We start from the raw sequence: 19,374 nt of genomic DNA, 5'->3' as shown, positions 1-19,374 counted from the left end.
GTTCCTTTCTACTCTGTCCAAACCCTTTATGATTTTAACACCTCTATCAAATCTTCTGTCAACCTTCTTTTCTCCAAGAAAAACAGATTGTAGAAGTTTTGACTTCTTCGTAACTGGAGGTCCTCATCCAGAACCAACATTGTGAACCTTTTCTGACTTTCGCCAATGTCTTCACATTTTTGCTGTAGTGTGATACACAGAAGTAGATGCATTATTACAGCTGAGGCCAAACTTGGTGACTTATGGAAGTCCAACATAACTGCCTTCCTCTTGTACTCTGATAATTGTCCTCAGACCTCAGCAAAGGCCTTACCTTCATCCCCCTCTGTTCCCGGATCAACGAATTCAATGCGCGTTGTGACATCGAACACTTCTTCCATGGCCTCCACCTCCGGTTTTACTTTTTCCCCAAGTCTCCCGCCTACCTTCCGAGGATCCCTTCTACCTCCAACACACCCCATCCACCTGGACACCCTGTGCTGGTCCTCGATCTCTTTATTTCCAACTGTTGCCAGGGCATTGACCACCTCAACCTGTCCAACACCCTCACACACTCTAGCTTCTCACCCCCACAACGCCCTCCATTCCCTTCGTTCCAACCCCAACCTCACCATCAAACAAGCGGACGGGGGAGGGGCGCAGTGGTAGTTTGGCGCACTGACCTCTACACCACTGAAGCCAGGCGTCAATTCGAAGACACCTCCTCCTACTGCCCCCTCAATCACCTCACTTCCCATCACCAAACCATCTCCCAGACTGTACACACCCTCATCACCTCATGGGATCTCCCACCCATAGCTTCCAGCCTCAAAGTTCAGGAACCCCACACTGCCTAGTTCTACCTCCTACTGAAGTTCCACAAGCCTGACTAACCCTGCTGATCCATTGTCTCGGCCTGCTCCTGCTCCACCGAACTCATCTCCATGTACCTTGATACTGTCCTATCTCCCCGGTCCAGGAACTCCCTACATACGTTTGGGACACCACCCACAGCCTCCACCTCCTCCAAGATTTTCGTTTCCCTGGCCCCCAATGCCTCATCTTCACTGTGGACATCCAGTTCCTATACACCTCCATCTGCCATGGCCATTTCTTCCTCTCCCGACATCCCCACTAGTACCCTTCCACTGACACTCTCATTTGTTTGGCTGAACTGGTCCTCATAATCAATAATTTCACCTTTGCATCCTCCCATTTCCTCCAGACGAAAGGGCATCTGCATGGGCCCCAGCTATGCCTGTCTCTTTGTCGGTTACGTGGAACAGTCCATCTTCTGTAGTTACACTGGCACTATTCCCCACCTTTTCCTCTGTTACATTGATGACTGTATTGGTGCCATCTTGTGCTCCCATGAGGAGGCTGAACAGTTCATCAACTTCACCAACACATTCCATCCCGACCTTAAATTCACCTTAAAATCTCTGACACCTCCCTCCCTTCCTGGACCTCTCCATCTCCAGCAATGGTGACCGACTCAACACTGACATCTTCTACAAACCCCCAACCCACACAGCTACCTGGACTTCAGCTCCTCCTACCCTGCCTTTGGTTAAAACGCTATCCCTTATTCCCAATTTCTTGGCCTCCACCGCATCTGCTCCCAGGAGGACCAATTCCACCACGGAACACACCAGATGGCCTCCTTCTTTAAAGACCGCAATTTCCCCTCCCATGTGTTTGATGATGCCCACAGTGCATCTCATCCACCTCTGCCCTTGAATCCCATCCCTCCAACCTCAACAAGAACAGAACCTCCCTGGTCCTCACCTTTTCCCCCACCAACCACTATGTACATCACATCATCCTCCGCCATTTCTGCCATCTACAAACGGAACCCACCAGCAGAGATATATTTCCCTCCCTATCCGCTTTCCGTAAAGACCATTCCCTCCGCGACTCCCTTGTCACGTCCATGCCCCCCACCAACCCATCCTCCTCTCCCGGCACCTTCCCTGCCACCGCAGGAATTGTAAAAGTTGCGCCTACACCACCCTCTCACCTCTGGCCAAGGCCCCAAAGGAGCCTTCCACATTCATCAGTGTTTTATCCGCACTTCCACACATTTCATTTATTGTATTTGTTGCTACCAATGCGGTCTACATTGGGGAGCCAGGACGCCTACTTGCAGAGCACTTCAGAGGACATCTCCAGGACACCCACACCAACCAACCCCACCACTCCATGGCCAAATACTTTAACTCCCTCTCCCACTCCCCCAAGTACATATAGGTCCTGGGCCTCCTCCATCGCCACTCCTTAACCACCCAACATCTGGAGGACGAACGCCTCATCTCCTGCCTTGGGACCTTCCAACCCCACGGCATCAATGTGGATTTCACCAGTCTCCTCATTTCCCCTCCCAGTTCCAGCCTTCCAACTCGGCACCACCCTCATGACCTGTCCTGCCTGACCATCTTCTTCTCCTCTAGAGAATTGGAGTGAAGTGATAATAAAAAGGAGCATTTTCATTTTATAGTCTAACTTGCTTAGCCCTTTACCCCTTTTATCCTAAATTAGATTCCACCTGCATTTTAGCTTCAGCTGCAGATTAGAAAGTATCCTTGTTTCAAAGCTCACTGTGATATTGGGGAGGTTAGGGCTCATGGTCATGCACAAAGTAGGCTTTACCGTAATCATTGTGAAATTTTATTGACCAATTAAAACAACATGATGAATTGCTTAAAGCTGCTGTCAGTGTGGAGACATCTGCTGTAGGTGACGTGGCATTGTGAATCCCTGTAAATTCTATTTAGTTTCTAAAAGCACAAAACACAATTCATTACCAAATCCATTCTATGGAAAAACAACTATGTCAAAATATCAAAATATGATGGTGTAATACAAAGAGATTGCAACTTCTGCATATGCATGATTTTGTATATTTGCAGTGCTTAGTGGTTTTTTCCTCTTTCGTGACCCTTTGGTGTTTGCTGATGACATGGGCTGTTATTACATTTTAGTGTTTGATGACATGGATATGAAAAGAGTAACTATGATGATATAATTTCTACAACTTGATCAACATGTACTTTCTTGGAACTCTGTGCCATCTACTCTGCCAGGGAAATGAAGCTTATAACAGCGTGAAATGTGTATAGAAATGTGTGCCCCGTTTCATATGGCAAATCACTTGACTTGTCTTAATTAGAATGAGTGACAGAATTGAATTAACATGTCTATAGTGCCTTAACAGATTTCTCAGTCACCCCAAAGTATCTGATATATGTTGTAAAGTGGAGGTTGACTCCCCTCTGAGAACTAAAACTGAAATACCCAAAGAGGAACACCTCACCCTATAATCTCTAAACTGAGTGTGAAAAGTGGTGTAACTAAAGCAACTTCTAGTGGTTAAATAAAATAAATGCCTGACACTCACTTTAAAATCAACAAGTAATAATTTATTTATCTCACTGTAACAGTGAACAAATTAACTAAACTAAACTATTAACAAACCAAATAATTCACTTCTACCTACAGTAGTCCCCCTGCACCTGCGGGGGATATGATCCAAGACTTATTGTGGAAGCCGGAAACTGCAGATAGGAGCGAGCCCATTCATTTAAATGGGAACTGTACCTTCCCAGCAGTCTGCTGGTCCCTGGTTCTGGAACGTTCCTATAATATGTTCGGGCCATGGTAGACTGTGGGTAACTGAAACTGTGGAAATGATTCCGCAGATGTGGGGGTCACGCTGTAACTAACTGTTCTCAAATAAAGCAAGATTCTAATGGTATGCTATTCCAGTAGTTATAAGAACTACTCTTAAATTAAAAAAACAGTTTAGTCTCTCGAAATTATAGCCAGGTTATGTGTCTTCCGGAATGTTCTGTGCCTTCTCCATCGATTCTTAGAGTCATAGAGATGTACAGCATGGAAACAGACCCTTCGGTCCAACTCTGGCAGGTGAGAACAGTAGCCTTCTGATGGTAAAATAGTGAGCCTGTTTGCCAGACTCCAGTAAAGAGGGGGCTTCAAGCAACTCCAAGCTGAGGATGATTGTGGCATGATGCAGGAGAGGGAGTGACCACTGCAAGCTATAATTTTACCTCAACCTCTGACTCCTCTCCTTGCAGGTCCAACCTCCTAATTCCCAATGTCTAAATGTCATCTCCCTGCCCCACTTGCTTAGATGTTGTTGTGTCACCAGCAGTTTCAGCCTCTTCACTTCAGTGGCTGTCAGCTCAAGATTGGGATCCAAAATTGTAATGATATTGTCATTTGTTTGGTAATTTAGCAATCCAGGTATTACTCTGGAGAGCTAGGTTTGAATTCCCAACACATCAGATGGAGAAAATCAAATTCAAAAATCTGAAATTAAAGTTGACGATGACCATGAAAACGTTGTTGTAAAAATCCATCAGTGTCATTAATGTTCCTCTGAGAAAGAAACCTGATGTCCTTCCCTGGTGTGGGTGACGTGACTCTACCCACAGAAATGTGGTTGACTTATTACTGCTCCTTAAAGTGGCTGAGCAAGCAATCCAATTGTAGCAAACGACTAAAACATTTTGAAGAAGGAACAAAACTGGGCGGTCTACCTGGCATCGACCCAGACATCAGAAACAACAATGGCAAACTCAACTTCGTTGATCTTTTAAAGCCTTCTTTACTAATACCTAAGGGATAGTGCTAAAATTTGGAGAGCTCAATCACAGATTAGACAATTAACAGCCTGACATGGTCATTTTTACAGAACCATAACTTACACACACTGTTCCAAACAGCACCATTACCAACCCTGGATATGTCTTATTGTACTGCAGGACAGATTCAGCAGAGGTAATGAGAGGGAGGAAGGGGTTGCTCTCAGGGTCTTCAAGTCAAAAATGAACAAGGCAACCTCCTACAGATTATCACATACTACTCCCCCCATGTTAAACACTGGATGGGGGGAATCAAGAGAGGCTCGGCTGCACCACTATTGATCAAGCTGGTCTAGTCCTACAGGGCATAGCTACTCGATCTGGTCTGCAGCGGGTGATGAAGGAACCAACAAGTTGGAAATACATGCTTGATCTCATCCTTGCAAATCTGTATGCTACAGGTACATCAGTCCATGACTGCATTGAGAGAGGTGATGACCACACAGTCCTTTTGGAGACATATTATTGTCTTCATATTGACTTCCACCATGCTAAATGGGATAGACTTCAAACAAATCTAGCAACTTAAATCTTCATATCCATGAGGCACTAAGAGCTTCAGCAGTAGCAGAATTGTACTTGAACACAATCTGCAATCTCATGGCCTTGCATATTCCCTACCGTACTATTAGCATCAAACCAGAGGATCAGTCCTGGTTCAATGTAGAGTACAGGAGGGCATTCCAGGAATAGAACTAAAAGTACCTAAAAATGAGATGTCAAACTGGTGAAGCTACAACACAGGGCTAGTTGCATGCCAAACAATGTCTGCAACAAGTGATAGGTGGGCCAAGCAACACATCTAAACTCTGCAGTTGTGCCACATCTCGTCGAGAAAGTTGGTGGACAATTAAACAATTTGACGGAGAATGTGGTTTCACAATTACTGCCATCTTCAGTGATGGGAGTGCCCAGCACATCAGTGCAAAAAGATAAGGCTGAAGAATTTGTCATAAATTTCAGCCAAAAGTGCCAAGTGGATGATCTATCTCAGCCTCCTCCAGAGCCCACCAGCATCACACATGCTAGTTTGCAGCCAATTCATTTCACTCCCTGTGATACCAAGAAACTGCTTAAGAGACTGTAATGTGTATGGGCCCTGACAACATTCCAGAAACAGTACTGATTACTTGTGCTCCAGAACTTGCTGCACCGCTAGCCAATCTGTTCCTGGATAGCTATGACTCAGGCATTTATCCAACAATGAGGAAAGTCGACTTGGTGTGTCCTGTGCACAAAAAAATGATACAAATAACCTGGCCAATTACTGTCCCATCAGTATACTCTTGATCAGTGGTAAAATGATGGAAGGAGTACAACACTATTATCTAGCAGCATTTGCTTAACGATAACTTGCACATTGATGCTCAGTTGGAGCTTTCACCTCCTGACCTCACTGCAGTCTTATTGCAAATGTGTATAAAAGAACTGAACTCTAGAGGGATTTGAGAGTGATTGCCCATGATATGAATGAATGTAGCATCAAGGAGCCCTAGCAATTTTACAGTCAATGGGAATTGAGGAATTCTCCTCACTGGATGGAGTCATACCTAGCACAAAGGAACGTAGTTGTGGTCATTGGTCAGTCAGTTATCACAGCTCCTGGCCATAATGCAAGGGTTCCTCAGGGTAGAGTCTTCGGCCTAACTATCTTCAGCTTCCTTCCATCATAAGATCAGAAGTCGGGACCTCCACTGATAATTGCAGAATGTCCAGCACCATTCACGACTCCTTGAATATTGAAGCAGCAGACATTCAAGTTCTGCAAGACTTGGACAAGACCCAGGTTTAGACTGACAAGTAACATTCGTGCCTAACAGCGTCAGGCAGTGACTGTCTCTAAGAGAGAATCTTGCCTCTCCTCCTTGACATTGATGGCATTACTTTCGCTGAATCAACCACTATTATCCTGGGCTTACCATTAATGAAAAGCTGAATTTAGTGTGGTTACAATCGCAGGTCAGAGGCTAAGAATCCTGCTGCTAGTGACTTACCTCCTCAAGATCTGGCAAGCTTGCGAGTTATTGTTAGTTGGGTGTGTCGTGTGTGTCATACTGCAACCCCAACATTGTGGAAAAATTGGGAAATCCCAGCCACTCTGCCAGCCTTGATTATCTGCAGAAGGCCTGGTTTGGAGTACAAAACAGCAACATTCTGACCTAAAGATGAGTGTGCTAGTTTCCAAGCTATTCAGTAAGCCTCATCAATAAGTATTGGGCATTAAATTTGGAAAGACTACTTTGATCTTACAATACAGATAATTCAAATAGGAATGCTAGGAATAGACATTCATCTTTCATCTCTGGTATCTGAATTCTTATCCATTGCTGAAAATCTTTGAGCTTGCTGATTACAAGGAGGTGTGAGCTGGCAGACTTAATCCAGTTCTTCATGGATATGCCCCTAAAGCAGAAAGTATTTCAGCACAGATTGGCAAACTGAGAAGCCACAGCCTTATGACGAAAATAGGAACATTTGCAAGTTCACTAAGGAGTTATTTGTTCTGCAGATGGGATAATGGCAGAATTTGAAGGAGTCGAAGAGAAAGTTTTATTCTGCATATGGCTGGACCATACCTAAGCTTTAAATGCTTTCTACTAGTTCTTGGTCCCTGAAGTGGCAATGTATGCTGTGCCGGTTGGGTTTTCTAGTAGACCATCTACTGGCACTATCCTCCCATATCTTAATGTGCAAAGGTTTAAAGGGAAGTGGGAAACAGAAGGCTCCCTTGGACTAGAAACAAAGGATTTCCTTTCCATTGAATCTGAAAGAACAAGATCTGTATTTTGAAGGCTGTTGTGCCATGAAATCTTAATTTTTTTTCAAAAGATATTAGATTAGATTATTAGATTACAGTGTGGAAACAGGCCCTTCGGCCCAACAAGTCCACACCGACCCGCCGAAGCGCAACCCACCCCCCACATTTACCCCTTCACCTAACACTACGGGCAATTTAGCATGGCCATTAACCTAACCTGCACATTTTTTTGGATTGTGGGAGGAAACCGGAGCACCCGGAGGAAACCCACGCAGACACGGGGAGAATGTGCAAACTCCACACAGAGAGTCGCCTGAGACGGGAATTGAACCCGGGTCTCTGGCGCTGTGAGGCTGCAGTGCTAACCACTGTGCCACTGTGCCGCCCATACTATTGGATTATTCCACCAATGGATTATTCAGATGATGTATGAAATATTTCTTGACCTAGCATTAGATTCCTGGTGCATTTTCAACCAATGTAATTTCACCCAGTTATGATGACAATTAATCTTGAAATATTAACATCTCTGCCATAAATGATATTTTATTTAGTGAAATAAGAATGCTTGAAGAAAGGTAAGATTGAATTTTCCATCTTAGAGAAGACAACATACTGCTACGTAATTGATAATATATGGTGTGTAACATTAGAAAAGTTAAACAAACCTTTGTACATGAAAACAGGGATATATAAATTGTACAATATTGTTACTATTTGTGGACAAATAAAATGTCAACTTCAGCACAACCTTAACATTCTGCTACTTAAATACAGCATTTGCAAAAGTAAGCTTAATAAAAAGTTACGCAAAGTTATTGTGAATAAAAGTCTAAGCAGCATAAGTATACAATTTCATGGAAAGTTAGATTATTTAGGTGGAATCTTTATTGTGAGTTCTCAGTCATAGTTATAGAGATGTACGGCACGGAAACTTGTCCATGCCGATCAGATATCCCAACCCAATCGTAACTGTTAAGTATGACAATTTGAGAAATGAGTTTTCTGAAAATTTTTGAACATGTTAGGTAGAAACGTGCAGTATAGGAAGAATGAATCTAAATACATTTAATTTCCTATGTTTCATAGAATACTTCTGTGAGAACCTAATGTTTTGTTTTTGATATTTGCTCATTTTCTTCTACATCAGTTTAATAATGTGATTTTCTTTTAAAACATGTGCATTACATAACATTATTACATATATATTGATTGTAATTCAATCTTGACTGTACAGTCTTAGAGGTATGTGATAGTCAGAATTGTTTGCATGCATAAAGTGAAAGGAGACTTGACAATAGCTAGACTAAAGGACAAATGTGGCATAATTGATGTAGAACATATGATTAAATAAATGGAGGCTGAAATTAGATTTTTAACTTTGAGCTTGTTTTTTACTGGAGGCACGCAAGTATGATTTTCAACATTCATTCTTTGCAACTGGATCTTCTCCACATTATGCTGTGATGCCACCCCATTCTCCTTTATGTGCAAGAAGATTCCTGTGTTCACTTCTGCCTGAAGTCAGTCTTTTCTCAAATATAAGTGTACATCATGAGTATTTTTGTAATCTAGGTGTTATCAACACTTATCAAATTACAACGGAAAAGTTGTAATATATGCAATTGGCTCATGTGCTCATCCCTATGGCTGTCAATTTGGCATGCCCCATGTAAGGGGGTCCTTTATTATGGGATGATCCATTTCATGGTTCTGTTCAAAAATGTACATTGTTTTGCATTAAGTCTTGCAATGAAATGCTAACTAGCTTTAAAACGATGTCTTTTTCCGTTATTGTCACAAGTGGTGATAAAGCTAATTCATTCATTTAATTCAAACTGATAGAACCAATTGTTTCTCTTTGTCCCTGTGGAAATGCATTTTCCAAATACTTGTTTTAAAAAGTTAGTCGAAATTAAAAATAAAATTCATTTTGACTTCCAATCTCAGAATGTACCATCTTTTTGTAGGCAGATTTTGATAAAGAAATTGACAGTCGAGTGAAAACAACATGACATTTGTTTGCTTTTGTGGTTTAGACAAATTATGCAATAGGTAGATGAGATGCATAATTACTTTTGAAGCTATTATTAATTCGTTACATGGATAAGAGCTAGTAATTGATTAGACTTTCTGGTTCTCCATCAGGTGGTGACATTGGTATTCCAAACAGTCCAGGGGCTCCTTGGGTTTCAACAATTGGTGTGGGATTCTGTTCACCAAAATCTAAATTTCGGAGACGAGGGAAGCAGACATAGATATACATGCTGAAAGGGCGTCTCAGCATATTTTTCTCAAGCCGTATATATGTCAGATGGTTTGGGTTTGTGATATCAATTGCTGGGCACATCAAGGTAATATTAAGTGCTGTGAAAGGAAAAAAATATGATTACTAACCCAATAAAATATTCCCTAAACATTTAATGACAAAATATTCAAATTAATAAATGTTAGCATATTGCATATTTTTTGCATTCTTATTCTATATTTTTGGACTATAAGTCAAAACTTGAGAGGAACCTCATTAGTGTAATTTTTAAATAGGACAGCAGTGAATAAGCTACTTAATTATTTGAGTGCAGTTGAATTATTCAGATTCTTTGCCTCCATGTATAGTAGAAGTACATAAATATTGCATTTGTTTAATCAGTCGTTTGACTATGCACACCAAGCAGATCCAAGATTTGATGCTTTTTTATCTGGGAAATTAACTGATGTATTGGTTTAGGCATTATAATTTGCCTCAATTTCCTTGACTTAATTAGTTACCTGGTTTCTACGTCTGCCACCTTGCCAAAATGTCTTAAGGTATAAATGGCATTCCAATGTGATTATGATCAAGATGAACTATCCCACCTTGATTTTCTTAATCTGCCTGTAGTCTTTGACATGATTGACCACAAAAAGCAGTATATTTTTATCTACCCAGCTATAGCCAGATAATAGGCTATTTTTTTGCTTCAGAACAGTTTCTTCTGGTATTCACAAGGATATATCCTTGGCTGCCTCATACTTCTCATGCTCATACTAAACGCTGTTTCTCAGTACGGTAATCACTAAAGCAAAACATCAATTTCCAAATGACTAAACTTTATTGATTACAACCTTAGTCTTACATTTGACTGGGAAATGCATTTCCTATCATTTAATTTTACTAATGCTAAGACTACCTATTTCCACCTCTGCAATATTACCTGACCACCCTGACTGAGTTCATCTGCTGCAACCTTTGTCGGTGGTTTCCTTTGTGGAAAGCCTTTTGAAACTCTGCTGCTGCTTTGTTACTCACACTAAGTCCTGTTCACCCACACAGCTGTGCTATTTGACATACATTTTTTCCTGGTTAAATCTACTGGAATTATTTGAGGATGTAACTAGCAGTGTTGTTGATCAGGGGAAACCACTGGATGTGGTGTATTTGGACTTCTGGAAGGCTTTCATCAATGTCCCACATAAAAGATCAGTGTGTAAAATTAAATTGAAGCATATGGGATTTGGGGAGGTGCATTGAGATGGATGGAAAACCTATTGGCAGATGGGAAACAAAGAGTAGGAATAAATAGGTCTATTTCTAAACAAGGTTATTTTCTTTTTTTTAAGAGGTGTCGTAAAGGCAGAGATTCTGATATGTCTGGAAATGTCTACTTGAAAAAGCTTTTAAGTTTTTTTAAACACTTATACAATGAAAAGAAAGTGACCGTTTTTTCCAGTTCAGGTTTTTTTTTTCTATTTGGGTTAGGTTTTAGCTGGAGATCCAAAAAACCAGCTCCACGCTGATCCTCTTTCTCTACGCAATCTCTCTTCTGTAAGAACCTGTGTTTGAATTTATCTTTTTGCCAAGGGGTGTGTTATGAGACGTTGCAGGAAATTAACAGCTCTTTGTTAAGTCATGTTTTAATGTCAGTTGGGTTTTCAAACAGTTATGTTATTCTCAATTCAATTTTCTTTTGTTTGTGTGTAAATAAATTCTATTTTGTGTAAAATATGTGGTTTGACCAGCTCTGTCTCTCCTGGAATATTCACCTTATATTTATTTAAAACAGCTAGGAAAGTTTTGGTTCTGGGATATCTTGCTAAATTGTTTTGTGGGGGATCTGGCCTGGTCCATAACATTGCACACCATATGTTAATGATTTGAATGAGGAAACTAAATGTAATAGCTCAAAATTTGTAAGTGACACAAAGCTGGGTGAGAGGCTGAGCTGTGAGGAGGAGGCAGAGATGCTGCAGTGGTATTTGGACAGGCAGAGTAATGGGCAAATGCATGACAGATGCTATGCAATATCCACACTGGTAGCAAAACTAGAAAAACAGATTATTATCTAAATAGCTATAATTTGAGAGAGGGGAATGTGCAATGGGATCTGAGTGTCTTTGTATACCAGTTGCTGGAAGTAAGCATGCAGGTGCAGCAGACAGTAAAGGAGGGAAACTATATGTTGATCTTCATAATGAGAAGATTCAAATACAGGAGCAGCATTGTCTTGCTGCAGTTATACCGGGCCTTGGTGAGATCACACCTGGAATATTGTGTGCAGTTTTGAACTCTTTGTCTGAAGAAGAATGCTTTAGTACAGAGACAGTGAAGAAAAGATTTACCAGACTATTGCTGAGATAGCAGGACTGATGTATGAGGAAAAGTTGAATAGGTCAGAATTATATTTGCTGCAGTTCAGAAAAATGAGGGGAGGATTTCATGGAGACCTATAAAATTCTAACAGAACTATACAGGGTAGATGTTGGAAGGGTGTTCCCAATGGCAAGAGAATCCAGAATTGGGGTCACGGTCTGAGGATATGAAGTGAACTACTGAGGACTAAGATGTGGAAATATTTCTTCACCCAGAGTGATGAGCCTGTGGAATTCGCTGCCAGGGAAAGCAATTGAGGCGAAAAAATTGTATGATTTGAATAAAAAGTTGGATAAAACAGTTGAGCCTGAAGAAATCAAAAGGTATGTGAGGAAAATGAGAACAGGTTGTTGAGTTGGATGATCAGCCATGAGCATAATGAATGATGGAATGTGCCCAAAGGGCCAAATGGCCTTCTCAAGCTCCCGTTTTCGATGTTTCTATGTAAATAACACCTCTATTTTAAAATTTTCATTGATGTTTTCGAATTCATTCATACTCTCAATGCTTCTATCTTTCTTAATGTCCCACAGTCTCCAGGATATCTGTGCTCCTCCAGTTTTGGGCAGTTGCACACCCCCAAATTTGAACACTCCATCAATTGCAATCTTCCTATCAGCTTGAGAATTTCCTGCTGAAAGTTTCCTTACCTCCCTTCCTTTAAGAGGCAGTTTAAAATCTTTTCTTCTGCCCAAGCCTTTGATTATCAACCATAATATTTCCTTTTGTGTTTCGATAGCTAACTTTGTGTCCTGATATCAGTGTGAAGTATCTTGGAACTTTTTACTGAGTTAAATGTGCTATAAAAATGCAAGTTGTATTGCTATTTTTGGCTTAAAGTGAAAACAATTAACCAAAAGCTTGGAAATATATCATTGTTCTTTCATTGTTGCTGCAACCCCCTATCTAGCGGCTTGGCGGGTGTGCCTATTTCCTATATTATGCAGCTGTGTCTCAAGGTCATGAAGAAATGGAAAATATTGATCTAACCAGTAACACTCACATTCCATGAACAAATGTTTAAAAAACAACTTGGCTGGATATGCATTTCTATGACTTGTGTTTGGCTTTGATACATTTCTCGTGATGTAATAGTCAACTGACAATCGCTGAACAGGTTTGCAGAGGAATAATAATTTGCTAACAAATGAATAATAGAGAAATCCTGCACTGATTTGCCAGATTGACTGGAAACTTGGCCTCTGCTGTTGGCCTTTCTTACCAGTCTCAGCCAAGACGGGTTAAAAGTGGATCTGAAGTGGAATTGGGAGGAGAAACAACGAATAAATAATAGAAATGGAATTTAAAACTAAATTTGATTTTTACATCTTTGTGAAATCCTTTTAAGAAATTAATCAAATATTGTTAATATTTATTAGAATGCTCACAGCAAAGGATAATGCATTTCAGCCAACTGTGACAGTGTTGCCTCGACCCTTCAGATTGCTTATTTCAAATCTAAAAAACAGTTGTCATTTTGGTTCTTAATCAAACCACCCGAAAGTTCCTGTTCCCTGACACCCAAACATATAACTGGCAGTAGAAGGGTGCCTCCAACCACAGTAGTTAACCCACAGTGCAATAGTCTGAGATATTCTCTCTTGATCTCTATCTAGTCTGTCTGTCTATCTATGTATCTTCTCCAAACTCGTACTTCTCATGTAACTGCGAAACCACCACCTCCCAACTCTCCATCCATGCCGGATGCTCGGGAGATTACTGTACTTTAAATCTGTCTCCATTAGTTCTCATTAACTTTTGAATGTGAAAAGTATTTTTTGTTTATTTAATTTAGACTACTCGTAATTTTCAACACCTCTATCAAATCTCCTGTCAACTTATTCTCTCAGAAGTATCCTAACTTCTCCAGTCTATACACATGGCTGAAATCCTTCCCTGGAATCTTTCTCGTAAATCTTTCGGCACTGATGTTGAAGCCTTTGCATTTTTCTTCGAATGTAGTGCCTAAAATTAAATATAATATGCAAATTGAGACCATTGGTTTCTAAAGATTGAAAGCCCTGAGTTCAATATGTTTCTTTAAACAGTTTATTAACCATCTCAGCTGCCACCAGGTCCCTCTGTTATGGCCTTTAGAATTAGATTAGATTAGATTACATTACAGTGTGGAAACAGGCCCTTCGGCCCAACAAGTCCACACCGACCCGCCGAAGCGCAACCCACCCATACCCCTACATTTACCCCTTACCTAACACTACGGGCAATTTAGCATGGCCAATTCACCTGACCTGCACATCTTTGTGATGTGGGAGGAAATCGGAGCACCCGGAGGAAACCCACGCAGACACGGGGAGAATGTGCAAACTCCACACAGTCAGTCGGGAATTGAACCCGGGTCTCCAGCGCTGTGAGGCAGCAGTGCTAACCACTGTGCCACCGTGCCGCCCTTTATTTTGTGCTGCCTTACATTGTTTACCCTACCAAAATAGATCACTTTGCACTCTGCTGCATTAAACTTCATCTGTTGTGCCGAGCACTCCTGTCTTCTTGAGATCTATTACTGCTCACTACACTTCCAAGTTTTGAAGTTTTGCCCTGTACACTTAAGTCCATGTCATTAATATATGTCATGAGAAGCAGGGGTCCCTCCATGTCATTAATATATGTCATGAGAAGCAGGGGTCCCTTAGTGGTGATCTCAAAGAGTACTATTATGTACCTTTTCACAATCTGAAAAATAATCTTTCACCACCACTTTTTTCACATGTCACTTAAACAACTTTGTATTCATGCTGCCACTCACTTTTCAATGGTCTTCAATGTTACTTCCAATCCTACTGACAAATGATAAACATATGCCAGTTCCTTCCACAATTTCACACCCCACATATTCTTCAATCGACATCAGTTGGTCTTGGTGATTTTTCAACTTTAACTGCTGCCAGCTTTTGTAATGGACCTTCATTATAATTTTTAGGATGTGTATTCTCTCAACTGATCTTTTCTTCACAAAGATGCAGATAGCATCATGTTTGATGGTAAAGATGGCAAAGTGCTCATTTTGAGGATCTGCTTCCATACATGAGTATCCTCTTTGGTTCTGAATCAGCTTACCCTTTTTGCTATTTAACTGCTGTAGAACATTTTACGTTAGTTGCCCTTTCTCAAAGTCTTTGCCCTCTTATTTTATTTTCAAATTCCCTTTTCAATTTTATATATTCAACCTGTTGAGTTGATGACTTGCTTATTATTTTTCTTTGATGTTGCCCTTGGAAGTTGCTGCTTTTAGGGTTTGGAAATATTTTCAACTGATATATTGGCTTTAATTTCAACAAGCATTTTACAGTCCTTTGCACTATGGGCAATGTCAGATTCTTTTCTTCAGAAACCAACACAGAAACTTGTCTGTGTATCCTTCAGATAGCGTATTCCAAATCATACAACTGCTTGCAGTAGTTCTCCTACAACACAATATTCCAAGACAATCTCTCTCAAACTCTGCCTGTCTATCTGAGTGTCTTCTCCAAGTTAGCATTTCTCATGCAACTAGCAGATTTATACTTCAGATATTATTTTACTGTTGGATAAGACTTTTGGATTTTCTTTTATCTTAACTGTCCTTTCTAATAGTCTTCGCCCCTCAGATTTTCTTTTCAATTCCCTTCTAAATTTTATATATCCAACTGTACCATCTTTATTCACCTTCCCATCCTTCAGAACTGTCAAATACTGTTGAATATACAGGACTAGGCCATGGTCATTTTACAATTATTGCTTTGTGATAGTTTTCATACCATGCTAGCTTACCTCTATTTGTGCTAGCAATTCATCCACCTTGTTAAAAATGATGTGTGAATTCAGGTAAGGAGCTTTTAATTCTATATTTTCCCACTTTTCCTGATTTACCCTACGTGCCGGTATGTTATGAAGACTTGCGAACTACTGATATGTGATGTTGCCCAAAAAATGGCATCGGGTTGCTGCTTTTAGGGTTTGTAAATATTTTCAACTCATATATTGGCTTCAATTTCAATAAGCATTTTGCTGTAATTTGCACCATTGGCAATGTCAAAATCCTTTCTTCAGAAACCAACAAATTTGTTTTCTTCATTTAACCTGCACACCAATGTGAAAATAAGAACTAGCAGATATTACTGTTGAATTTTGAATGTAGCAGGTTTAATTTATTAATATATATTAATTATGGATTTTTCAAAAATCTTTTATAAAATGTAGGAGCAAGGCCACCATTTGTTGTTCAACCCTATTTACCCTGGAGCTGAGTGATTTGTTAGGCCATTTTAAAGGGCATTTAAGAGTTCACCACGTCATTGTTGGTGTGGTTTCACATCTGGCCAGGTCAGTTAAGCATATTAGATTTTCTTCGCTAAAGAATGTTAGTGAACTAGATAATCCATGAACTAGATAACAACAATCCATGATGATCATGCCTGTGCCTCTGTTCATGACACCCTGATATAAGATGTCATTCAAGTGAAAGTGGAACAAAAGTGCATGTGTTTGAAGACAGAATAGTTGCAGAGTTCATTTTCTGTTCCCTGCAGCTGAGAGCATGAGTCCTGAAAGCTGTGTTGCCTTTCCAGTTCCAAGGTTAAGGACATCTCTTTAGGATTGCAAAGAAATTTGGAATCAGTTTTCAAGGCGCAGCTAGGTACCAACAGTATAAGTAGGACTAAGAAAGTGGTTGTTGGAAACAGTAAGAGCAGCTTGGGACTAAATTAATGGGCAGCAACACAAAAATAACAATCTCTACATTGCTACCTTAGCCATGAGCAAATTGACCTAGAATAAGTAATATCAGAGAGTTGAGTGCATAGAAGATATGGGTTTTGATTCCTGGGATGCTGGCACTATTAACGGAGAAAGACGAAGTTCACTTGAACTGTGATTAGGTGTGCTGTGGATTCATGCATCTAATGCTGTAGAGATAATTTAAGCTAAATGGTGGGTGCCAGCTTTCAGATGAAAAGACATTTGGAAATTTAAAGCGGAAGGCAATAGTGCAGGGTAATGATGTGGGTAGGGATAACCAGAGTGTGATAGAAAGGGACAGAACATACCAGCACATAGGGTAGCTCAGGGAAAGTGGGAAAATATAGAATTAAAGGCACTTTATCTAAATTCACACAACATTTGAAACAAGGTGGATGAATAGATAGCACAAATAGAGGTAAATTATTATGCTATGATAACCATCACAGAGCAATGGTTGTAAAAAGACCATGGCTTCGTCCTGTATATTCAAAAGTATTTGACATTTCTGAAAGATGGGAAGAGGAAAGAAGGATAAAGATGGTCCAGTTGCTTTGTTCATAAAAGATGAGATTGGTATTGTAATTAGAAATGATCTTGGTGCAGAGTTATATCAAAATGCTGAGTTAGTTTAGATGGAGATGCGAAATTGCAAAGTAAAGAAGTCGCTGGTGGTAATTATTCCCAGGTCCCTTGACAGCAGCTATACAATGGAACAGAATCTAGATCAGGAAATAATGGGGCCTTGTAAGGAAAGTACAAATTAGGCAAAAATAGTTTGAAAGATAACTTTTGAGTATATTTGAAACAGTTTCTCAGAGTAAAATGTAACACCAACCAAGGAGTAGACTATTTTAGATCTGGTGTTTTGTTATGACACAGGCTTAATAAAAAATTGAAATGTAATTAATTTTGGGGGAATAATGTCAACTATTTTAGGTTGGTCTTCAAAATAGAAGACATAAATAGCATTCTGAGGAGGATTATAGAAAATCTGAGAACAAAAGGGAGGAAGTAACTTTAAACAATCTCGATCTCTAGTGAAAGGGTGCTAAGAAATCTAATGAGACCAAAAGCTGACTAAAACAGTCTTTAAGGAATTGGCTGCAGAGATGGAGGATGGTCAGAATCTTTGAAAAGTCTATAGATTCTGAAAAGTCCCAGCAGATAAGGGCTTCGCTAGTATAACATCGCTATTCAGATCAGGAAACTATAAGACAGTTATGATTTGTCATTGAGAAAATTCATTATTAAGTACAATAATAACACGACCTTTAGAAAATCAATGCAATCAAGCAGAGTCACCATGCTTTTGTGAAATGGAGATCATGATTTACAGTTTTATTGCTGTTCTTTAAAAATTGATGAAAAGTCATTAGTTGTTGTGTAGTTGGACTTCCAAGAGACATTTAATGTGGTGTTACACAAAAGATTGCCATAGAAGAAGAGTTCATGTTCTTGGAGTTTGAGTTGGTTAGATTAATATGGATAGGGGATTGGCTAATTAGCTGGAAACAGAGTTAAGAGAATTTTCAGGTTGGCATTCTGTAAATAGTGAAGTGTCCCAATGAGTACTATAGTCTCTCAACTATTTATAATTAATGACTTGTGATAGCTCATGGAGGCCTGCTTCTTTGCCTGATAAAGTGCAAAGGATTCCTGATGAAGGGATTATGACCAAAATGTTGACTCTCTCTCTACTTGGATGCTGCCTGACCTGCTGTGCTTTTCCAGCGCCACATTTTTCGACTCTGAGTCTCCAGGATCAGCAGTCCTCACCTTCTCTCAACTAGGGAAGAGGTCGTACTAGACCCGGGATTGGGGAACAAGCCTGGCCAAGTCATTGAAGTTTCAGTGGGGGAGCATTTTGGGATCAGTGACCATAATTCTGTAAGTTTTAAGTTAGTTATGGATCAGGACAAGAGTAGGCCTTGGTTAAAAGTATTAAATTGGTGGAAGGTTAACTACAACCATAGTCGGCAGGAACTGGGGATTGTAGCTTGGGGGAGGCTTTTCGCGAGTAAATCCACATTTGGTCTGTGGGAATCTGTTAAAGGCAAGTTTATTATAATTCAGGATGAGCATTTCCTGTGAAAATGAAGGATATAGATGGTAAGATTCAGCAACCTTGGATGACAACAGAAATTGAGAGATTAGTCAGAAAGAAAAAGGAGGCATATGTAAGCCTTAGGAAATGAAGACAAACAAAGCTCTCAAAGAATACAAAGTCAGCAGGAAAGAACTCAAACAAGGAGTTAGGAGGGCCAAAAAGGGCATGAACTGTCTAGCAAACCGGATTAAGGAAAATCCCAAGGTGTTTCATACATATATAAGGAGCAAGAGATTGCCAGGGAAAGGGTAGGTCCACTCAAGGACAAAGGAGAGAATTTATGCGTGGAGCCAGAGAGAAGGGAGTCAGGTCCTTAAAGAAATACTTTGCATCAGTATTCAGAAGGGAAAAAAACATGGTGAAGAGTGTGTCTTGAGAGAGGGTATGTTAATATTCTAAGACATGTCCTTATAAATAAGGAGGTTGTGTCAGGTGTTTTGAAAAGCATTAGGTAGACAAATCCCAGGACCTGATAGGACTATTCTAGAGTGCTGAGGGA

At 40.2% G+C, this 19,374-nt stretch overlaps 2 protein-coding genes across 7 annotated transcripts in view; one reads left to right on the top strand and one right to left on the bottom strand.

Annotated features, from left to right (window-relative positions):
• Positions 1 to 19,374, top strand: part of cenpp (centromere protein P) — a 348,725-nt gene that overhangs the window by 107,372 nt on the left and 221,979 nt on the right. The window lies entirely within an intron of this gene.
• The window catches only part of omd (osteomodulin), a 36,115-nt gene continuing 24,670 nt past the window's right edge, over positions 7,930 to 19,374 (bottom strand). For both annotated transcript variants that reach the window (XM_087994212.1, XM_043707888.2), the window contains one exon: positions 7,930 to 9,768. In XM_087994212.1, the coding sequence (XP_087850338.1) occupies positions 9,515 to 9,768 (254 nt within the window). In that variant the 3' untranslated portion in view covers positions 7,930 to 9,514. The remainder of the gene's footprint in view (positions 9,769 to 19,374) is intronic.

Source organism: Chiloscyllium plagiosum, unplaced genomic scaffold, assembly GCF_037043375.1.
Source record: "Chiloscyllium plagiosum isolate Xiang-an unplaced genomic scaffold, Cpla_swu_hap1 HiC_scaffold_14, whole genome shotgun sequence".
Taxonomy (NCBI): domain Eukaryota; kingdom Metazoa; phylum Chordata; class Chondrichthyes; order Orectolobiformes; family Hemiscylliidae; genus Chiloscyllium; species Chiloscyllium plagiosum.
Note: the sequence above shows the minus strand (reverse complement) of the source record. Positions and strands in the feature narration are given on the sequence as shown.